Raw genomic sequence first — 24,643 nt, forward strand, 5'->3', positions numbered from 1 at the left:
TGCTCTATGGAATTCCAATTGAAGCCCATGTTAGATGTCCTTCACATCTAACATGGGCTTCAATTGCAATTCCATAGAGCATATTATCAAGCCCATTATCACCAGTATAGCTGCAGCTTTCTGCCGCTAAAACAGCGATAATTCTATCGCCTGTCTTGATAATATGCCCCTTAATTTTTCAAAGTTGTGCCACAAAGAAATTTTTAACAAGGACAAATGTAACAGTAAATCTGTTCAGGCTTCTTTGCTAACAGACAGGTTGCACTTTAAAATAACTTATGGGGTTAAGGCAACTACTGGCGAGATCTTGTTGTACCCCGAATTTTCTAGAATATAATAACAGTAAGAAAACTCTGGTGGATAATGCAATTGCTGGAGAGATCTGGTGTGGTTATGTCGTAGGTTTGACTCACTATAAAATAACATGGAGGGTTAATGCGTCTGCAGCACAGCAGAATATTTAACGGGCATGTCGCTGATTTGTATTTCATGGCGATAATTCAGGCGTTATTCCTTTTGTTGCAGCGATCCTTGTTTTACCTGAAGGTCATAATTTACAGTCCTTGTTTTGTTGCGAAGCCATTTATGAAGCGGCATCAAGGAATGCAAACTGCTAGAACGTTACTGTGTCTTTTTCAATCTTTCGTTACCCTAAAAGTTGCTGAAAATGGGTTTATATGAATAGTAATAAAGACTCATCAGTATAAATAACTCCACCCACTGTGTCTAGTGAACCCCAAACACATTTTTAATCCTGACTTTCTGTTTCTCGTCAACAAGCATTCTTAACAGACAATGCCAACCAACCAGATTATGTGGCTTAATGGCTAGAGCGTCCGACCTTGAAGCTGGCACAGCCAGGTGTGAGTCTGGCAGGAGGCTCAAACATCATGGGAATCTGGGTGAATCACCTAATCTCCCCATGCCTAAAAATGAATGCGTCCATCTGTAATGCAACCGGTGCTCATGTTAAGCGCTCCGATACCTTCAGGTCAAACTCTATATAAAACTGCAAAAAAAGAAGACCAGTATTGAGGGTATGCGACTCATACACCTTGTACCTCTTTCTTATGTAACACTTCCTGCACATTGACTTACGTGTATGATTCATGGACCTTAATATAGTATTTGTGTGATGTGAAGTGCTATGACACCCTACGCTGTGAATAGATACAGATCTACATATCTGACATTCTTACAGTCATGTGTATTTCTAACATACTAGAGTTGGAGAAGTCAATACCCTGCTTTGCAATCACTGTTTGAGTCTTAGGCAGTTTTGAAATTCCAACAAGTTGAGTGTCTGTGTTTTCCTCCATAGAATTTGCCTCAATATCTTAGGTTATTGGTAGCTTCCAGCCTCGAGGAACAAAGGGAATGGTGATGGTCCTTGTATTTGCATTGAGCTCAGCTCTACATGAAATAAAAGCCTCCCTCAGCCCTGTAGGTTGCTTCTCTGGAGTGTGGTCACTGCTGTATGTGCCTTGGTGCCTGCAAGTTACACCAGGACAAGGTCAGTATATTTCACAGAGACCGCCCTGCTGAATATACTCCAGGTTCCTGTGCGGTTGCCTCCACAATAGCAGTAACCCACAAAACTGTGTAGGACTCAGGGTACCACATGGGCCCCCCACCAGACAATATTGCCCCACTTTCATGTGGGATCCCACTAGCAGCAATAGTGAGCCATCCAACAGTGCCCCCCAAGATCCCACAGAACAAAGAGCACCCTAGGTACCATTACTCGGTACAAACATTCACCCAGATTGTGTCCCTGTGGCCCTCAGATACTCATCCCTCAAGTGGAAGTTCTGTTCCATATTAAAGGTTAGTGCCACTTGCTCCAACATTGAGGATCTTACTCGAGGAAACTTTAGACTTCATGCATGTTTTAGGAGGGGACTTTAACTCAGTTATGTACAACACAAGAAATAAGTCCAGTGACGGGGGAGAGGGAAGCAGCAGGGGAAATTTGCAAATATATCGGATCCCAGAGACACTTTGAGGCTCCGACACTATAGTCACACACACAGTACTTGTACTTCTCAGGGGTGCATGCCACATTCTCTAGTAAGGATCACTTGTTGTCCATGGCACTAAAGACTCAGCTATAGTCATACAATCAAGAGAGGCAACTGAACATTGTTTTAATGAGAAAATGGGATCCGTTGACTCAACGCTAGTACTGTGGGACGATTACAAAGTGGTCTTATGCGGGAGGGCTTAAGGAATGGTAAAATAGAAAAGACACTGGTCACCTAGAGAATTGAGAGCACTAGAAGAGGAACTCCCAAGACAAAAGCTGAAATAAATACCAACACGCAACTCAGGCATGTAGAGCGCACAATAGAGAATGATCGACAGCCACGTCCCATTGTATAAGTGTTCAGAAAAAATGATATGAAGTATGGAATAAAACATGCTAAGCAGATGAGATTAACAGGCCTTCGGTCTCGTTCCTCTCTATATTCATTTAACTCCTCAGTGACTTGCAATATCCTTATAATGCACAGCAGGGGGTAATTTATCCAATATATATCACTGGCACCTGCTGCTGCTGCAGTCTTTTCATCTTCAAGTTATTGATATGACTCCGGCCCGCCATGAAGTGCAAGCCAAGCCATGGGTTGCTGCTGAGGGGGTGGAGTAATACCTTGCATACAGCGGCATCTGAGGAAGGCTCAAATGGACGAAATGCATTATGCACGAGCTGTTTATGTAAAGATTTCCCGACGTTTCCCCGAGTGGCCTCTACCTCTTCCATGTGGAGTGGAATGCTGTAGGTATATATATATATATATATATATATATATATATATATATATATATATCTAAAACACTCCCCTGCTGCTTGACGCTTCAAATTCTTGAGGAAAGGAGCACAGACAACAACTAGGTGCATTCAATTAGATTAATACCTCAAGGTACATCCGCCATACCGCGTTTCAACTCCGTAGAGCCTTGATCACATATATACACCCTTACTTCAACGGTGTTCTCTGCACCACGACGGATGGAAGTGCATGGGAGGGGGAGAGGACCCTGATTGACTTTTTAAAATGCCCCGAAAACTAGCTACACTCCCTGCCTGCTCACACAACCCATCGGTCACTTACCAGACAAACGCACCGATGGATGGGGTCGCCGCCAGCTTGGGAATGATGTTGCATGCTGGGAAATGTGGTTCACCTGCGAACACAGAGGCGATTCCAGACCGTGTTTTGGAGGCAACCCACGCTACTTTAAGTGGTGGGAAGGACACACTCTTTTGATGAAGGGATTGTTAGCAGCAGTGGCGACTTATTCACCAGGGGGGCATTTTGACAAAGGAAAGTAAACCCCCGAAACGCGTTAATGCCCATGGTGAAAATTTAAAATAAAGAATTGAACGGACCTCGAGTGCTGCCTCAAGTCTTCTTCTTGTGGGGCAGACTTTCGTGGAAACATATGGCGTGGTTAGCCATGCGACTCTGAATGTGGCTGCGCGCTGGGCTGGCACCCCCCGCAAGTGTTAAGGGGGTCACTACATGGAAGACCCTCTGACTGCCCCGCACGAAATCTGGAGTGGACACAGCTGCGGATGCGCAGTCCATACTTTATGGGACTACACCCTTACTTCAACGGTGTTCTCTGCACCACGACGGATGGAAGTGCATGGGAGGGGGAGAGGACCGTGATTGACTTTTTAAAATGCCCCGAAAACTAGCTACACTCCCTGCCTGCTCACACAACCCATCGGTCACTTACCAGACAAACGCACCGATGGATGGGGTCGCCGCCAGCTTGGGAATGATGTTGCATGCTGGGAAATGTGGTTCACCTGCGAACACAGAGGCGATTCCAGACCGTGTTTTGGAGGCAACCCACGCTACTTTAAGTGGTGGGAAGGACACACTCTTTTGATGAAGGGATTGTTAGCAGCAGTGGCGACTTATTCACCAGGGGGGCATTTTGACAAAGGAAAGTAAACCCCCGAAACGCGTTAATGCCCATGGTGAAAATTTAAAATAAAGAATTGAACGGACCTCGAGTGCTGCCTCAAGTCTTCTTCTTGTGGGGCAGACTTTCGTGGAAATATATATATATATATATATATGTGATCAAAGCTCATGCGAGCCGAAAAGTTAAGGCGACAGCTATAAAGTAATTTCTTCATCCTAAGACTTTGGTCCATGTCTGGTTCCTGTTCGTGGCTGAGCGAGAGACGGCAGCGCCAGGGAAACGGAGGTTTGACATATATATATATATATATATATATATATATATATATATATATATATATATATATATATATATATATATATATATATATATATAAACGAATAGTTCATAATAAACCAATTGTTCACAGTCGCCAAGCTACGATACGTTATGAATGAATACTGGATACACTCTGGCTTCCAAATCAGCTGGAATACATTTATATGATATTCCTGGTTCCGATTTTGGCCATAGTACTCCTAGCAAGCATCCTCCTGTGGATAGTCAACAAGAGTCTGTGAAATCTGAGCCAAAAACAGCCAGGGAAAAAAAGTTTTTTTAAGGCAACCCAGAAAAGAAACAACCCTAACCAGATTTAGTGATGACATGAGCCACTGCACAGGGCCTTTATTCTCGATACTGACCAGGACACACGGGTTTGCAGAATACAGAAAACATAATGAACCCTTTTCTTCTGGGAAGAACCATTAGTCCAGGTTGGAAGGGAAGCCATTTGTGAAGACACAGATGTGCATCTGCTGTTGTCTTGACAGTGGCATCGTGTGTTTGTGGTTGGAGGGGGTCCAACATTAGTGTGGAGATGTTCAGATGTTTAACATTGTGAATTAATGTCGAAGTATAGGCGACGCCTTTGCTGTGGGGTGTAAAAGGAACGACAAGGAAACCACACACTTGTGCAACTCATTTTAGCGTCACATTTATTATTTTGTTCCGGTATCTGTGCTGCATGACTTTAAATTATATTTATAAGACCCGTAGGATTTTGTGACACACTTTCTGTTGTGCAAGATACCATTATTAAAATAGAGAGAAACAGTGCCTTATAGGGACTATATCCTAATATTCAATTGTGTGTAATTTCATACAGATATTGCACAAAACCTTTGTAGAGTTTTCCCCTTCCTTTCTTCTCCCGGAAGTGATGTCACTGGTAGCCCGTCATCTTCACTAGGGTTGGATACCTGGTGCGATGGGTCATGCACTTCTCCCGGTCAATGAACAGACTGTTCTCCTTGATGGCTATCTCCTTCACGAAGGACACCCTGGTGTCCTCCATGTTCATCAGCGACTGCTCCGCCTCCTCCAGCTTCTGCTGCAGGCAGCGGATGGACTGCGTCAGCTCCTCCACCTCGTTGACCAATCTGAAGTTTGAAGCAAACAAAACACATTTGCAAAAGATTCAAAACAATCCATGACAGCAGAACAATGCATTCATTTGTGGATGTGAAGTGTGATGGGATAGGCTCCCTCATCACCCCAAGTCCTCATGTACAACTCAGATTTCAGTTCTCCTACGAGAAATGTCCCTCCAGTGGCCTCTAGTGAGCTAGTGCCCAATACAGAGACCTGTAGGGCTTCCTTTACAGCCATTTTAGGTGGGGTTGCATAGGGCCAGAGGGACAAGGGCTGAGTTTTTTGGTATTAGCCTATGTCCATCTTCATTGTTCCAGTTCTCATCCATTAAAGTGAGTCAAGTAAAAGGCAGCCCTCATTTGTTTATAACCACCTTTCCTAAAGCCCTCTCCTAATAGAGGGTGTAAGTATCCTCACTCCTGCCCCATAGCTGCCTATTTTGTCTGTTCGGCCCACTTGGCTATTCCTGTCTTGTCTATTAGAGCTTTGTGTATTAGACAGCGCTGTCTGTTGCAAGATATATTGTCAGCACACAGAGGGCTTAAATCCTGTTTATTGATTATCATTGGTTGGCTTTGTTGTCCCTCTGATTTATTTCTTATTCGTTATCTTGTGTGGGGTTTACTTCCTGTATGCGTATTTGCCCCTCTCCTTGAGCATGGAGTATTGCTTGTTTCCTTCCCCTGCTCCCTTTCAGCCACTACTTTTTTCTTTTTGTGTAAGCACTCCACAAGAGTACTTGTGTTCTTCGGCTGTCTCCCTTGTGTACCCTTCCCCTCCGCCGCAGTCATGTTGCTCTTAATCTGACCATGACTTCTTCCCACCCGCCCTCTGTGATGCCCTGGTGTGCTTCTCCCCACATTGCTTTCTCACCCGTGTGCTTCTCCCTCCAACTCCACACTGTCCTCTCTCTTCTGTTTGCTTTTCCCGCTCCACATTGCTCTCTGTTTGCTTCCCACCTTCATGTTGTGATCCCTCCTACACTACCGTATTGCTTCTCCCCGCCCTTGTAGTGCTTCCCCGTCCTGTATCGTCCCCACTCCTGCCCTACATGATTCGAACCACCCACTTCTGTATTGCTTTGCTGCACCCTTTTGATTTCACAAATCCACTTGTTGTACCTTTGTTTTCTTTTTGTTTTCTGATCCAACTCAGAAATCCATAATCAAGTTAATCTTTCAAGAATTCCAAAGATTTGTCCATGTGGTTATGTTGTGAGGTATTTGTAGAGCGCGCGGCTACTCCAGGGAGGGTCCCGGCGCTGGTGGTCCCAGCACTCGAGGACTAGCAGTTCGCGGCTTTTCGAATCACTGTTGTAGAAGTGCATAGATTTACCCCAGCCTGACAGTACAAGTTATTTGCTGTGGTGACTACTCTACAGTAGCATGATGTAGGAGATGTTTAGGAATTGGATGTTGAGGTGGAACATACTTGGGTACTGTCTTTTACTTTCAGTTTCCTGCTGGTTGGCTTACCGGGTGGAGTTTTTGATTACTGCAGTGTTCTTCTACACACTTCCTACTCACCTCTCCATTAGTGCACAGAATGAGATCCAAACTCATGCACCAGACCATGAGGGGCATTGTGAATGTGAAGGAAGAACATCCCTTGGGCTTTCTAAGGCGAGAGCAAGTGATAACACTGACAGTGTCTGGTTTATTATTATTGGTATTGGTGGCAGCGAATGGATATGGAAATTCAGAACTCTGTGCCAGATGTATAAAGCATTTTTCAAGTCCCTAACAGCACAATTCACAGAATAGGACCATTTGTGACTTAAAAAATGAACTTTTAAATGTACAAACACCAAATTGTGATTTGGGAACTCATTACCGAATTACAATTTGGGTTTGCGACCAAATGCTGATTTGGTATTTGGAAGGGGCATGTTTGGGATGTACCTTCCAAAATTCCAGTTCATAGTGATATGTATGAACAGTGGTCGAAGTGGGCGGGATCAGCATTTCGCGGCCGTTCGGGAATGGGCGGGTGGGCAGAGAAAGAAAATGTCTCTTTCTTTTCCTTCTTGTTTAGAGAAGTCAAGGACAGTCACTGTTCACTCTTCCTGCTCTACCACTTCAGCTGCCCCCTCTCTCTTTCTTCCTCTTCTGTCTAGCAGCTCCTCCTCACTTACCGTGACTTCAAGAAAGGGTTCTCACCCTCTCTTTCCTCCTTTCGTTTATTTGTTCCCCTGTGAAATGGATCCAAAAAAGAAAAACACTTTTGCTAGAAATTTCTTTTTTTCCTGACATTTTTCTATTCCAAAGTGCAGCCTAAGAAATAAAAGGTTCAAAATATGAAAAAGAAATACATAACTAAATAAAGCAAGAGTGGTATTAAAGTGGCCAGATTGATTTTATTCACACCTAAACACATCAGCACCACTTTACAGAGTGTGCCAGTGAAGAGCTACTTTTGTTTTCTTGTCTTTCTTTGAAAAGCATTGTTTTTTACGGGTGGGGCAGTGCAACAATCCTGGAGGTACTGCAATGCCTGATTGATGGGTAGATTGGAAAACAAAATATGTACCACAGCTCTGTGTTCACGGATGCGGTCTTTTCACCAGACTGCTTGCGTTTTGTAAGGATATAAGCAATGGACATTGAAACGGGTCCCTTTTGGGCCCGGTAGTCTTGCCCTTAACTTTTCAGGCAAAAGCACTCACATGAGGAACAGCATGGAAGGGGAGATAAAGGAGAGGGTGAATGTTAGAAACATGAGAGAAGAAAAGAGGTAACTGCTAGAGAGAGAGAAAGTAGTTAAGAACTAGCAAAAAGAGATAGAGAGAAGAACGGATTGGGGGAATTAAGGGTGTTATGGAGGACAGAAGGAAGGAGATGAGCGAGAAGTTGGGAGAAATTGTTAAAGAATATTTGGATAGATAGGGATATGAAATGAAAGAGAAAAAAAGTAAAAGGTCAAAGAGGTTTAAATGGAAGTCTGAGGAAATAGTAAGAGGTAGTGGAAGGAGAGAAAGAAGAGGATGAGGAAGAAGTGGGGAGAAAGGGAAAGGGAAAGGGGAAAAGGAAGGTAAAGGATAGCAAAGAGATGGGACAAAAATGTGAGGAAGGATACAAGTAAATTAGGGTGCGTGAGAGAATAGGATGTAGAAAAAGTGGCAGGGTTAGAGAGGAGACAGTAAAAGCAAAGAATGAGGTAAGATAAGAGACTGATCGAGATAAGGAGAAAAGAGTAAAAGACAGGCAGAATAAGAAACTCAGAAACACATAAGCAGAGGTATAGCTGCCATTAGTGCAGAAGTGCTTTGGCAGGATTTCAGCAACCTAAGAAATACAACTATTGCCTAGTTTTAATACTGCCCTGGAATGCTAACTGGGCCCATTTTGTTCTTGCTTCATTAGGGACCATTGCGCCTCTTGCCACCCCGTGCTGTGCTGTATAACCCCAGGGCTAAGCCAGATGATTGGTGAAGTAAAGTGATAGGTAACGATTGCTTGCAGTTTGGATTGGCAGGTAGTATTCAACTAAATACTGTTTGGGTGTCAACACCACAAAGCATTCAACCAGTGGGAACATTTCATTAGAGTCACGCATAGGAGAGGAGTGGTTCTCAGGGGCATTTTCTGAGGATGGACCAAGAGCCAAGAACCCTGTTACCTTATATCCAGTACCAAGATAATATCACAACATTGAATTAATTGTGTTTGTTAACACTGTGCACTTTATTTCACAGGGAAGCCCCCAATCCACCCTCTCGCGGCACATTCAAATACCAGTGCTGACCACATCTTGGCCAAGCCACTCATAAAAAACAGTGGTCATCATTTTAATGAAAATTGGTTTGAGATGATGGGTTTCTTGTTATTGGGTATACATTTTCACATAATACAAGACTGAAGGAGGGGCCATGTGGATGGTCATGATTTGCTTGTCTCGACCAAGGAGAAACGCTTGAAGGCCCTCTTGTAAATGTGGGTGAGAAAGGGGTAAGTCCCAGGAACTAGTGGATGCCTTGTGCACCCACCTCCTGGTTCCCAGATCTACTTTATTGGTGTGGGAACAGCTTAGATTTGCAGATGGCTCTGGTGCCGAAACTCCCTTGGAGCAGGCTAGCTGCTGCAGGTCCCCAGCTGAATACCACCAAAGGTTCTATTTATTTCAGGGTCTCGAACACAGTTTTTCCTGCCGTGGTCTCCCACATATGGCATGGCAAGGACACCAGGAGAAAACTCCTAATGCATCTAGGAAATACAATTTGTTTTTCAAAAACAAACCGCTGCTTTGAGGGGAGATGCTTGAGAATAAAAAAAATGCTGAACAGCCCGTCATGCCACCATGACACGGTGGAGTGGTCAATGCAAAAAGAACAGTTGATGGACAGAATGCTGCACAATGTCCAACACCCACCCCCAGTACATGGATCTGGACCTAGATCCATCGTTTTTTTGCTCCCCGTACCAATACAGTTCAGACCCAGCCATATGCAAAGCAGTCTTGACCCTGTGCCTCATGGGAACAGTCCAACCCGAGGTGCCAGGTCAGATCCTCCCTGGACTGGAAACAAGTATCCTCGGACCGGTTTCGAGACATCACCCAGCCAGGCTAGCTTGACTCCGGTGGCAAAGAAAGCACAGGACCCATGACTGGACATACAGATGGAGTGGCCAGCATTGAACTTTTTTACAAAACCCGTCCACCATGCTGGCTGGAGCACTTTTGGCAATTGAATTCTTACGGACCCAGAACGGATCTTCAGATGTGGTGGTCAGGCTCCACGGGTTTGGTTAATCAACCTGTCAGTGCATGAACAAACCTCTAAGTCCTATTACGGCAACAGGAAAAGGGGCAAAAGAGAAGTGTTGTTAAAGGAGACTAGGTAAATATGCTAAAATGTGCTACGATGCTGTATGGGTAGGGCAGTATTTTCAAAACCTGTAATTCTGTGAGAAATGGTTGATTTTGTAACATGATGAAAGGTAGGATCCATATAAGTACAGTTGGTTGCCTTATTGATGTGGTCTCCTTTTTTTACTCTGCTTAGGACATAGTCATGGTTTAATTTGAACCTGTGGTTTCCAGTGCTCGGCACAGCACTTAATTTTCAACACCAGCACTTATTTAAGTCTGCCATATGGTGGTAGTGTTTGTCTAATTTGGAGATGAGAGCAACAAAAGTTATTCATTAACTCAAGATACACTGAAAATTACTAATACCTGCCGGCCAACCCACTCTTATAGATTTGGGTTCTAGAATACTCTGTATCGGCATACTTGTAGGAATGTGATAGTTAATAGGTGGGTTGGCCCTGTCATTGGCAGCGATAGCAGGGGCAATAGGTGGTGCAACCTGCAATGGCCTCCTGATGAGGGCCCTGGCAGAAATTAAGCACTGGGCATAGTTCACATTTTTAGACTATATGTGGATTAGCGCCATGTTTATGTGGGTTATGACTTTTGTAATGAGATATTTTTTGTGTTAGATTTGTTTTTCGCCTGGACAATAGGTTTAAGCATAATATTAGAGTATATTTTGAGTTGGCTACCATCCATCTGCTTGCTGTTGTGTTGAATGTATCGTTACAGGGGAGCTGACAGTGGGAATTAAATGGTGTGGCGAAACCTCTGCATATGGCTCGGTGTCAATCAACACTGGCTAATGCTTACCACGGAGTGTGATAATAATAAACCTGGCATTAATTGGTATGCCTCTGAGCCGTTTCTATCATGTATGAACAACCACAACCCGATAAAGGAAGAGACTGAAGCATTTTTCCAAAGTACCAAACATAAGGTGAACAAACTCTTTATCTTGTCCGTTCTGTGCTGAAACTGAGTGAACTCCTGCAGATAAATTAGCAGGAGTGGAGTAGCCGAGGGGAAAGGGTGGGGAGGGGGATTCAGGCGGTCCACCCCAGGTGGCACCTTTTTGGGCGGCAGCAGCACAGATCAGCAATTTCAGCAAGCGCAAGCAGGGCGGACTGAGAACCAAAACCGGCCCTGGCAAAGTGGTCGGCCAGCCCCCGGGGGGTGCGACCGAGCTCTTTGTCGGGTCGGTTTTCGACCGATTTTGTTACAGGGCCGCTTTTGCAGCTAACCGGCCCCCACCCTTGCGGCGCACCGGGGGATTGCCCGGTGCCCGCAACAGCCAGTTCGGGCCTGTTGTAAATGGTTTTCTTTTTTTTCATTTTATTTTCCCTTGTCGTCATCTGTTGACTCCCCCCCCATTTGCTCTTACCTGCACCGGCCATCACTGGGTGGAAAACTCACGGACCGCCCCAAGCTATGATAGCATCAAGCCTCTACCACCTGTAATTATCGAGGGTGAAGCAGTGTCCAAGCACGCAAGGATCACATATTCAGAGAAGATCTGCTCTGCTTTTACCTGATCTGTGCTGCATCCTTGCAGAGCTCCACGTTTGGCCTGAAGGATCTCTCATACAGCCTGGTCTGGGCCACTTTCAGTGGGGTCTCCTTGTCCTTGATGGCCTGCTTCAGAGAGGCAATGTTCATCTCCTGCTTGCCAATCTCTTCAAGGGTCTGCAGAAAGAATAGACGTTAAAAACCATGGCTGGCAACGAGCAGTGAGCACAGGTCATAGAAATGTATTTGCATTCCAGGGTACACCCAGGCATGGCCAGGATAAAGGACATCAGATGCCCATGTAATCTGTTTCTTTTTCTGAAACACATTTCTAGCGATAACAGATGAGCTATAACCCCGGGAAATCCTCATCATGTCCATTAGGCAAGACTTGGGCCTCATTAAGAGAGTTCCAGTGTCTGGGGAGGTGATAATGCAACTGGTAATACCAATACTGCAGAGTGCAGCATTCACGGGGGCTGTGCTACTTACCCATTATGGCTTTCAATGATCAGAATGAGTATGCACTCACAATCACCACAGATTTAACCTCATTTGAGTCATTTCTCCCCATTCACAATTCACCAGGGGGCAGATTCAGAGAACGAATCTGAGATAAAATCCTAAACTTACTGCTTTTGGTATTCACAGAAGGCATTTATTAGTAGTAAAGTTAGGACTCCTAACTTTGCTACTACTAAATGCCTTCTGTGAATACCAAAAGTAGTAAGTTTAGGATTTTATCTCAGATTAGTTCTGTGAATCGGCGCCCCAGTTTTTCCTGACGAAATGTGAAGGGGAAAAAAATTGCAAAGGGGCAGTAAGAAGGATTCTTTCAATATGTATAAGAAGGCAAATGAATGGTGTGAGCCCTCCCAAGCCTTTCCCTCTACCTCAAGTTCCACTCCTTTGTGCCCCGTCACCACCATGTCTAGAGCCAGCACATCATGGACATCACAGGTGAGTCGATGTTCTCCTATCCCTCAGATCTTGATGTGCAGTCACTCCAGAGCTAGTCCATCATAGACTGTATTATATAATTGATATAGACCTTTCTGCCATTATATGGGGCACTGAATCACTTTCCCAAATGAGTAGTATGCTACACCATGTAGGGTGTATGTTTGGGAGGATGTTTTTATTTTGGTCTTGTTTGGGAAGCGTATCAATGTTGTGCATGACGATAACATGTTATGAGGGGCAGTGCTTAGCAACTCAATGGATGACATATAGATATCGATATTGCTGAGATCTAGGCATGCAGTTTAGGTTTTGTTTTTTAAGTGGGCAGCTTTGAACAGGTCTGTAGATCCCTTTATAATGTTTCTTTTGATCATACTCCACTTAGCTAGTTAGTGCACTGGGTAACACACTATGAGTCTCTTAAGGTTTATGGGCCGAGCAGGGAAAGTTGGAGGAGGAGATGGTGGGAAGATATGCTGAGATGGATTTTGTTACTTTAATCCCATATATGATTGTCATTGTGAGATGTCATGAAGCGGTCTTAGTGTGCAGCTGTTTGGCACTGTAGTGATGGACAACATTTGAGTCCTCCGTTAGCCTACAGTATGTGGCAGATTTCTTCATTTATTCCATACCTTTTGGGTTGGTGATGGGTGGTTTATTGCTGTGCATTCGCACAGCACTGGGGGATGAACATGACATGTAAGGGGTCTGCCTTGTGTGATGAAGATTAAGCAGCATAAGGGAATTATTTGCAGCCTGTTTGATCAACAATTGGCTTCCCGACTGCTGAATGTTATGGCATCCGTATTAGTGTGAGCAAGGAGCATTATATATGAATTCACATTACTATGTAATACCCCGGATAGGCGTATGTCAGCCCTTCCTAACCTACGTAAACATAGAAAGTTGTATACAGGTTGGGCTATTTCGTAATTGTGAATTGTAGACTGGAGATGGTACTTGGAGGAGCAATTGTTATTTCAGTGTGATGGTATGAATTAGTAATTATGGAAATGACCACATGGTTTCACCTCTCTTCTGAAGTGTAAATGCTTGAGAATTCTTTGAACCTTGGTTTGTAGGCAGTTGCAGAGCTTTGAGGTATGTACTGAGAACGTCATGCCCCCTATGTACTTCTAATAGTAAGGTGGTATGAGCTCAGTGTCTTACTTTGTTTGCATTGCTTAAATGTACCTAGTAGGTGGAGTAGTCTCTTTCCTTGATGGCTCTCTGGATAATAATAATAATAATAAGCCATATGTAGAGCGCCTGGCTACACAAAACTGTGTCCCCGCGCTAACTGCTGCTAGATTTCAGTAGGCAGATGTTAAACAAGCCGAGGGGAAGAAAAGGATTACGTGATAGGAAACAGAAATATTTTGAGTTTCCCCCGGAATCTAGATTCGAAGGGTTCCATTCGGAGATGGAGTGGGAGTTCGTTCCACTGTTTAGATGCTAGGTACCTAAAAGAACGGCCACCCATTCTGACCCTGATGACACGGGGGAGTTTAATCAACATCGCACCGGACGATCTTAAATTCCGAATGGGGCGATGTACAGTGAGGAGATTCTTTAAGTAATCTGGGCCCTTGCCCTGGGCAATGCGGTGTGCAAAGCAAAGAGCTTTAAATTTGATCCGCTCCCTTACAGGGAGCCAGTGGAGCTTGGCCAGAGCGGTCTTCCCAGAAGCTCTTTGCGAAAGTCCGAGCACAAGGCGTGCGGCGGCATTCTGAACACACTGAAGTTGATGGAGGCCTTTCTTACTCAGCCCTATCAGCAGAACGTTCCCATAATCAAGGTGCGGAGTCACTAGGGCATGAACAATAGTTTTTCTGGCGCCCATAGGGAGGAGATCTAGTACCTTCCGAAGAACCCTCAATATGCCGAAGCATCTACCAGTCACCTTGCTGACATGGGCCTTGTAAGAGAGGTCTGAGTCCAGCATTACGCCAAGGTTTCTTACCGAATCCACAGGAATGGGAGGACTGCCTAATTCAGTGGGCCACCACATATGAGACCATGCTGATACTGCTTCCCCTACCACCAGCAGTTCAGTCTTTTCGCCATGATGCAGAGTGCCTTGAACATTGCTCTTCCAGCTACCAGTAGGCAATGTTGTGACTGCAGGACTGGAGTTATGTGCTGCCTTGGCTGGAAGCGGAGAAGGATTCTTGCAGGAGTCTTTCAGATGTGTCTTTAATTAGCTGTATTTTGTGAATGCTGAAACTGAGGACGCCAATGTAAAAGATGTCAGTGGAGGAAATCTTGCATATTATAAGTGTTGAGATAGCTTGCAGCTTTTGTTGGCATACACGGTAAGCGAGGAGGCATCGTTGTGTTTTCATTGTGTAGAAGATGCTTTTTGTGACCTTGTTGACATAGTATCAGGGATAGTTCTGAGTCAATGGCTATAGCTGGGTTTCTTACTTTTCCAGGTGTCGTAAGATAGGCCTCAAGTTCCTTTGCTGGTGTTGGGATTTAGGTGGTTTACTCTTTGCCTATGTACTTCCTATGCACGGACAGTCAACAATTTTTGATTTACAGATGTCTTTGGGCAGTCTATCATCTGCTTTGCTATAACAGGTGAGGTTGAATGATCTAATCAGGTCAATAAGAGGGTTCAGCGAACATTGAATAATAGAGGAAAGATGATGAGCAACTGAAGGCACTAAGTGAAACAAACTGATGTGAAAGCTAGTAGGTATACCACATGTTGTCTCTTAGGCAAGAGGCAATCCATTTAAGAGCATTTTCACCTATTCCAAAATGATGGTGGACAATGTCAAATACTGATGATCGGTCCTGAAGCAATTGACCAGTCACTCCAGTCTTGTCCACTATACATTTTAAGTCATCCTAAATTAATATGATAGTTGACTCTGTTCCCATAACTGGTCTGAGTCATGATTGGTGGGATTCCATCGCCATTTTTCTCCATAAACTTGAAAAGTTTGAAAAAAATCTTTAACCACTTTTCCCAGGAATAGGTCATTAGATATTGGTCTGTAATATGCTGGGTCAGATGGATCTAGGTTTTTCTCTTTAAATGGTCTAATGTAGGTGGTGTTCAACTTGGGGAAATAATCCAGCTAGGACTTGAGTAATTTTTTGGCTACCACCCCTGCCCAGATTGTATGAAGAATATCTTTAAAGACTTTTAGGAGTGTCTTGTCTGAAGCTGATCCCGAGAGTCTGCTTGCAATTCCAATGATAATGGTGAGAAAATATTTTTTTCTGAGAACGCATTGAAAGTATTAAGTGGTGGAAGATTGCTTTTGTTTTGTTCTATGCGTTTGAGTTATGCACCAGGGGTTTTAGTTTAAGGTAATTTTCTATGTTTTTTAGATCAGTACCACAAATATTTTGTCACAGAAGGCTTATGATCGTGGTGTTTCAAAGTTTCGGCACTCTGTGTTGTGGAATTCTTTTAGAATCATGTAAAGATCATTAGATGGTCAGTTGACTTCAATTATGCATATGTGCTGTCGTTTTTGGGTTCTGATGGCTCTTCTACAGGCTCTGTTATAGTCATAATATAATTTTGTCTTTTTCATGTCTTGATTTTCTCCTCTTGTTGAGAGGTGTGTTTTAATTATTCTGATGTTGTCATTGATCCATGTGGTTTTCCTTTGTGGTGTACCCTTGATAGGGTCTTTATCAGTATCTCATTATCCAATGGAGTGGAGACCCAGGAGCATATTTAATTTTCTTTCACGCAACAATGCGCAGCAAGACACATTGCTGTGCTGCATTCCGTCAAAGGGAGAGAGCAAAACTGTGCCTTATTTACGAACATATGGTGTATTTCTGCTGTCTCTTAGCGCTGGCTCACTTGTGGCTGCCTAGCACAAATGCGGCACGCATGTGCCATGGTGCAAGCATGCCTACGTTACGGGCAGTATATTATTGGCACAGGAAGGGACACTTTCCTGCACAAAAATAATATTTAGAGCAATTTTCCTCATAGAATGCATGCTGCAGAATACAGCATTTTGGCACAATCCCAGGTTTACAGACCTTTGAAAATATGGGATTGTGTCAAAAATTGTGAATGGATGGCTCAGAATACCCATACTCCATCCATGTAACGCCTCCCTGCCACAAGGTAAAGCAAGGTAGCAATACGCACTGCCTTGCTTTAGTTTACATTTAATAAACCACACGTTAGTAAATCCCACTAAAGGACTTGAGTTGCCTTGCGATTAACCCTTTAAGTGCTGCGAACGTCCAACGGTCGTCGCGTGCACTACCTCGCTAGTGCTGCGCACGACCGTTGGACGTCCGAATCCCGTTAGTGCGATCGAACGTCCGCACTGGGGCGGAATGTTCGACGCGCTAAACGGGTTAAATGTGTCAAGCAAGGGCAATGCAAACTCTTAGTAAATCAGGTGCCTAGTTGTAGGAGAAATATTCGTCTTTAGGTCCCACATTTATTGCCATTCTTCATAGATGGGAGTTGAGTATTTTGAGGTCTATATTTTTGTGTTTCCTGTGTGTGCATCTGTTGGTAGTGGTTGTTGCTCTCTATGAAGTGTTATTCTTGATAGACATGTTAATCCTAAAGTTAATGATGCTGTGATTGCTCCATATTACCAGGGAGTTGTTTGTCACTGTAGCTAGTCCCATGGGGGCAAATAAGATGCCCGGAGTGTGCCCAGTGGAGCGGGCTAGGCCAACAACAATTTGTTAGAGGTTTTCAGCTTTAAGTTTGATTGTGAAGTTAAAGTCTTCCTTTCAAACCATATAGAGAGGGTCCCTAGAATGTATGGCTTGGGGAGGTTTAGATACATCTTGGACACTGTATCTAGTAAGACTTCTTTACATTTTGCTTTGCTGGGTGGTGGTCTATATATTAAGAAAAAGGAACAGGTGAGAGTTGGAGTGGGGTAACGTCTTATCAGCAAGTATTCATATGTGTTCATGGTGAGGTTTTGACGTATGTTATTTTTAGTGATTGTATATTGGTGCCTGCCAGCTCTCCTTCAAATTCGACAATATGATTTTTGTTGATAATGCCAAAGTCAGATGGTATGGCTTTGTGGTATTTGGATGTGGAACTTTCACTTGGCTATTTTTCTGCAATGAGGGTGAGGCATAGGATGGTTCCTGAGAGCCAATCAAATATGTTTAAGCAGTTTTTGCAAATGGATCTTTCGGTGAAGATTAAGCATTTTAGTTGTTGCATCTCTTTCCTCTTGATGTGATGGTGCTTTGCGGAGGTGTAATCCAGTAAAGAAGGAGCAGCAAAGGCACAGGAAAAACGGTGAGGTGGGTTATGGAAAGAATTTGTTTTTTAGCCAGAGGAGAAAAAGGGGGTGGGTTTGGGTTAGAGAATTCTGAGGTTTGAGAGGTGGGTGTTGTGAGGGTTTTTTGTGGAGGTGCTGTAGCTGCAGCATTATATGGTGGTTTAAATGTGGTGCGGAGGGATCTGAGAGTAAGCACGATCGGGTATGCTAGAGATCATTTGGTTGCACCTTCCCATTTATTTTTAATTTACGCCTGCCATGTGACCTTGTGTGTGTCAGTCGTTTGGGTTGTTGTCTTTCAGTTAGTGTACTGTTTTTAACCCCGTCCGTGCTCGCGTCGGCCGGCGCAAGCACTACCTGCTGGGTGCTGCGCACAGCCGTTGGCCGACGCAGCCCCGCCCACTCCATCGAACGCCCGCACCGCGGCGGAATTGTTGCCACGATAAATGGATTAATAGGTTGAGTAGTATAAATGTGGGTGGTTGGCTTCATTGAAGATGAAACTATGCGAGGTATGGGTACTGGATTGAGTTCTTTAAGTCCTTGCGCGAGTGTTGGTTATAAGATCTGGGGTCTTGTGGAGCTGCCAGTTGGTACATGCAGTTGCTGCTGGTAACAGAATGGTTAGATAGTGGCCTGGGAGTTAATTTCTCCATCTGGAATTGGATGTGGGCTGCTCGCGTGCTAATTTTCCGATTAGTTGTTGTTTGTGTAATGATAGCCAAGTTGGGCATAGTGGTTAGGTGTGATAGTCACCTGCAGCTCTATATTGGATATATTAACCAAGTGAGTGTATTTTAGGGTCAGCACCAGTGATCGATAGCATTTAGAGGTGGCAGTAGATATTGACTGTGTTGATGAGTGTTTGCTTACCTGAAGTTTGAAGATGGAGATCAGAGTTTCTGGCTCTAGGCCACTTCCAGGCCCTAAAAGTCACAAATGTGCAGCACCCTAAACCTGATCACCTGAATTTGGAAACTTGTGCATCAACTAGTTTCTAATGGTGCTTTAGTCTGAGTCATCGATCTATTGTTCTAATGATAATAACTCCCCGGTCCTCCAGCCACTGAAATTTAAGATAACACTTGCCTTTGTCAACTGGTTTACAAATTTGTGCCTGGCATCTTCCAGCTCCTCAACGCGCTTGGCAAAGGCCCTGTCCACGGCGGCGCACTGCTGTCGCAGGTCTTCCGCTATGTCTTGGAGAATGTTGTCGATTAGGGTCCGGAGATTAATGGAGGCCATCCTCTCATGCTCTGCCCTGCAGATGTTGTTGTGAGTAAAATCAGCCCAGGATTCTGGAGTAGAGGCACTGGATGAAAGGAAGAAGGTAGAGCATTTTACAACCTTGTGTGGCTGTGAACTGGTGTTTACCATCTATATCCGGTTTCACCAAGAGGACTTTAAAATATGAGAACATATCTCCTCCCTTGTATGAGTTGTAGGCTGCCAAGAGGGGTGAACCTAGGCTCCATTTGTTTAAGAAAAACTCTAATACCATTATCTGGATGAAAAGTAAATGTATGTAAATGTAAATGTATAGGCATTTATATAGCGCACTACTTACCCGTAGGGTCCCAAGGCGCTTCGACCGCTGCGGAACCCTTCCTGGCTTCCCTGAGAGATGGTCCCTTAATGGGTATCTCCAGGGTGAGACCAGGCATCCCCGGCGGTCTGGTGGGGCCGTTAGTGAAGATGAGGCAAGCTAATGCCAAGAGTTGCCGAGTGTGATCGCTGATCAAAGTGGGCACAGAGGCGAGAGAATTATCGAGTCCGCTGACCCTGGTCCAGAAACCTGCCGTGCCGGGAATCGAACCCTGGTCCCGGGCCGTCCTCTGCTCTCGGGTCTGCCGCCTCTAACCAGTGAGCCAGAGATCTTAGTTAAAACAAATCAGCCTGGATTCCTCCTTGTAGAGTTCGTTTCCTCCACCCTCTTTGTTTGGCTACACGATGTCTCCCCTCCAGCCTTTCCCTGTATTTAAATGCAATAGCCTGCTCTAGGGGCTAGAATCCCACATACATTTTGAAAACATCTGTATGGAACTGTATCAAATGGATTTTTCATGCATGTGTTTTTAAAGTGTGTAGAAATTCTGACCTCTTAGAAAAGGTTCACTGAAAATATTGGTCTGTGCCTCCCAAAGACATTCGTAAAGGGGAAAGATTGTGCGTGGCAAGAGTGTGCCTCCAGACTGTTCCAGCCAGGGAGTATATTTCTGCTTGTAGATTAGTCCAGAAACAAACAGTTTGAAGTTTTTTTTCAAACAACACAAGTACGGTCTCAGCAATCATTCATCTTTCATCTTGACCGACCCAAAATGATGCAAATTAGACGAGAAGCAAAAAAAAAGGTTATTATAACACATTATTATATATATATGGATATAAACAAACAGAAGGGTTAAAAAATAAATATGGATTAATACAGATAGAAATGGTAAAAAATATATACCATAAAACCGACAGCCTTGATTATGGGTAGTGATGGAGACGAAGCAAGAATGCATACATCAAGTAGGGGCCTAAATCTTTGAATCACACGTAGGGTCAGATGTACGACCATTGGATTTAGCGCCTTGCAATTTGCGACAAATTGAGAGTCGCAAATGGCAAGGCGCTAAATCCAATGTACAACAGTGTCAGAGACACTGTTAGCAATTCCCACTGGGGTCGCAAAAAGCGAGGCTCATCAATATTCATGAGCCACTCGTAATTTGCGACCCCATTGGGAATGGCCATCCTCACAGGGATGGTGGCCTGCTTTTCAATAGAGCTGTTTCTTTTTTTAAATGCAGCCTGTTTTCCTAAAAGGAAAACGGGATGCATTTAAAAAAGAAAAAATTTAACGTTTTCGTTTAATGTTTTAAGGGCAGGTAGTGGTCCCTTGGACCACTGCCTGCCCTTAAAAAATATTTTCCCCTGCATTCCCAAAGGGGAAGGGGTAAACTGCGACTGTGTTGCGACCGCAATTGCGGTCACAAAAGAGTCATACATACCTGGAGGACCCACTATTAGGAATGGACGCCCTCGGGACGCCCCTTCCTAATAGCGACTCGCTATTCCTATTTTACGAGTTGCAAATAATTAGCGACTCGCAAAATGATAATAGTACATGGCCAACTCGATAAACGGTCGTACATCTGGCCCACAGTTACACACAATTACACCGTCATCACAGATGGAGTGATTTGCTCAGAACTGCACAATTTTCAGTCAGATTCCAAGCTGGATTCTAAGCCAGGCACCCAGGTTGACTTAGTCACCACACCAAATCTTCTTCCTTAGTTGGTGTAATCAAACATTCAAAATAAGGTTTAGCATTGAAAATGCTCCAAACGTTCACCTTCACAAATCCTTGTGAACACATATTCTTTTGCAATTTTGTCATTGGCATTATGCTCTGTTTCCCGTGCTGTCTGGTGAGTAGACTGAGTGCAAATTATTGTGGTATGTAGGTATTATACAGGGGTCGAACCTTAATTACATTGGCTTAAGGTTCAGGGTTGTCTATTTGCATATGAACTATGGACTAAAGTGTAACATGGTATATAACATAAATATTTAAGTTTTTCTCCACAATGTAATGATTTATTAATAGTGACCTATCTCCAGTGTCCCCATCAGGGTGGAACAGGGAGCCCTACTTATAAAACATGTATGTCATGGTCCAGATGATGTGTGCATCTCTTTTGTACTGTGGCATTGCTATAAAAGAGTATACAAAGGGTTGCTGAATCTTCTTTTCAGTCATTGGCCCTTTAATCCTCCTTTCTTGAAATGGCTATGCCCTGCTGTGATAGAAAAGTGCCAATATTGCAAACTACAACTAGCAAAGCCAGTTTCTGTTTGTAATCTTCAGGTTAAATATCTTTAAACAAAATGTAGACACATGCCTAGGCTAAACTTGAACTTATCACACATTATCTTAATGAAAGAGGGTTGGCTAAAGGTGCCAACATTTAAATGTGTGCATGCTGCACCAGAAGTTCATTATGGTAAATAATGTTGCCAGTCATGTTTTTTAAGGGGCTGAAGCTGTGGAAAAAAATTGATTATATCTTTTTATGGTGAGCGTCAACAGTACAAGACACTGCTGCAGGATTTTATTGAGAGATCTTGGGATAACCAGAGGGAGGCCTGGGCATAGACCATGTATGTGGGAATATGCGAGAATGCCCAGGAGCCGGCTGCCCCCGTGCACTGAGATCCTGTAGCTCCAGCTGGTGGAAGACACCTGCACCACCAGCCAGCGAGGAACTCCTGTTTCTACACCTGAGCAGATGCCCAATGATCTCTCACTGGAAGATCAAAGGTATAGCTAGCAGTCTTGGGTAGTGCTAGGCCTTTTGTCTGCTGAGGGAACCGTGATTGGAGCCAGAGGCTGCTGAAGGAAATCCCCCCCGCCTGGACCCTTGAGATTAACCTGCTCCCACAGGAAATTATAGGAAACTATAACTATACCTTTAACTATAACTTTAACTATAGGTAATTCTGTACTCCGTGCCTATAGAAGTGCCTTCCTAGTATGTTCTTGTCTTTTGAGTGACTGCCACTTATTGCAATTTTGCACCTCTACTTGTATCTTGTATGCTTATGTAACATGCACACTTGTCACTTTTTCCTCTTGTAACGTATTGTTTGGTACCTCTTCTTGCATCTTGTTTGCTTCTGTTAAATGCACAATTGTCATTTTTTCCTCATGTAACGGAACGTCTGTTTTTGAAAAATGCCCACTTGTAATTTTCTCCTTATGTAACGTTACTGTTCCTATTGTGAAGCGCTCTGACACCTTCGGGTAAAGTCCATGCTATATAAAAACGCATAAAATAAATAAATAAATTAAAACTCTACACACATCCATCCACTCAATTTAGGGTGTGCCTGCAGCCATCATGCCGGGAGAGGTTATAGCAGAAGGACTGGCAGCTGGATCACCAGTGAATGACAGCATTGTGCATGATGCCCTGAAGAAGCAGGGCATTGGTATGAGTTATATCCACTGACTGCAGTATTCAGAGTGACAGCAGCAGGAGCTGACAGTATATGATAGTAGCAGCACTTGCTAGCAATGGAAAGAGTGTGAGTTGCAGGGCGTTGCACCAATAAGACCTGCAGACACTAAAAGGAAGACTCAGTAACAACAGCAAGGTTCCAGGATATGAAAGAAGTAGGAACAGCAGGGTCAATGTGACAGCTTCAGAAGTCAATATCAAACACGCAGGGAGTAGGGTCCAAGGGAATATTTAAAGACCAATTGTACAGTGAACAATACTGGGCTTTGACCAGACACTGTTGTCATCGTATTGTTGCAAACTGAGTGATGACTTTGCTCAGACCAGGAACAGCAGCTGACCAGTGGGGTTTTCTCACTTTCGTTTCTATGATTTCAACTAGAGCGGTGTCCCCTATTCCTGAGCTGTAGCCAGGTGAGGAGTGGCGCTGGTCCCTCATTCTTCAGGTGAGTGAGAGGAGCATCCAATTAATGTATGGTTGGGCAATATGCTATGTACACAGCACAAATTTATAAGTCATTAGACTTTATTTGAAACTAAGGAGAGATAACTTTGTTAATAATATGTTATCCTATTATCTCTGTTTCCCTCTATATGTGTCTTCAACACCTGTGCATCACTCTAACAGAACAGTGAGAGGACTTATTCAGGTGATACCCAATTTATTTAAATTTTTTTGTTGCACTTATTCACTTTAGAAGCAGTCACAAAGTAAATTTCTGGTCCTGAGGAAGCAGGAGACCCCGGTTGGGTCAATTCACTGCAGAAACATGTCGACTTTAATATCATGCAGTAGATAGTTGTTAAAAACTACTGATACTTTGCACCTATTTGGTTTTTAATCTTGGAAGTGGTTGCCTCTCATTAAAATTATTTGTGTCTCCACTATCCATTTTTACCTTTACACTTTCACTTACACATATTATTTTGAGCACTGCTTCCGGTTACCACTGCGTGTTTACTAGTGGTATGTACAGTGTGGACATACCACCTTATGAAATCGCCCAAATGATGACAACAGGGCGGCTCAGAGTGTGTAACTGATGGGTACATATATCACAATGTGATTAGTCCCTGTGTACTATAATAATAAGGTTGACACTTTTTGCACACAGAGACCTTAGTTTCACATAGACCCACAGTTATTGTTTGTTGATATAAGCTTCAGAAGTCAGCCACATCTCTATCAGCATCTTAAGTACATGAGTGTGACTACACAACTACTGTCAGACTACCACTGCAGTGAGAGTGGCTGTAGCACTCACACCTTCAACAATAGGGAAACATCCTTTGCATCGCGGTGTTTACATCACAGTGATTACACTGCGATGCATTTAGAACGCTGGCATTACAACCTTCCCTACTGTACGTAGACTGGTGTTGGAATAGTAAATCTTACTACTCCTAAGTCTGGTGGCCTTCTGCGCAAGTCGTAACGACTTGCGTTATAAAAACTGCAATGTTACATACCGCGATCATTTTGTTTGCGTTGTAACATCACATATTTTCAAAAATATACCAGTTTTATTGGATTTGGCACCCTCTCCAAAGAACAGTGTGTAACCTACATCCTCTGCACTACAGCTTCTGTCTGCGATAAAAGTTTGCACTACAGCTGGCATGGTGTGTCTGTTCTGAATGTAAGTTGAGATTGCACTGCTGCTACCTCCTAAGAATGAGGGAAGCATGTTTGGTGCTGTCGAGGAGTACCTGTTCTGTGAGGAAAGAAAGCTTGCACTGTTG

General features: G+C 43.8%; 1 protein-coding gene across 1 annotated transcript in view; it reads right to left on the reverse strand.

Annotated features, from left to right (window-relative positions):
- Window positions 1-4,902: 4,902 nt before the first annotated feature.
- The window catches only part of LOC147684705 (tektin-4-like), a 71,374-nt gene continuing 51,633 nt past the window's right edge, over window positions 4,903-24,643 (reverse strand). Inside the window, exons 4-6 of the mRNA XM_086942385.1 lie at window positions 18,978-19,200; window positions 11,699-11,853; window positions 4,903-5,363 (exon numbers count right to left, since the gene is read on the reverse strand). Coding sequence (XP_086798511.1) covers window positions 5,147-5,363; window positions 11,699-11,853; window positions 18,978-19,200 — 595 coding nt within the window. The 3' untranslated portion in view covers window positions 4,903-5,146. The remainder of the gene's footprint in view (window positions 5,364-11,698; window positions 11,854-18,977; window positions 19,201-24,643) is intronic.

Source organism: Lissotriton vulgaris, chromosome 10 (genome assembly GCF_964263255.1).
Source record: "Lissotriton vulgaris chromosome 10, aLisVul1.2, whole genome shotgun sequence".
In the NCBI taxonomy this organism is placed as follows: Eukaryota; Metazoa; Chordata; class Amphibia; order Caudata; family Salamandridae; genus Lissotriton; species Lissotriton vulgaris.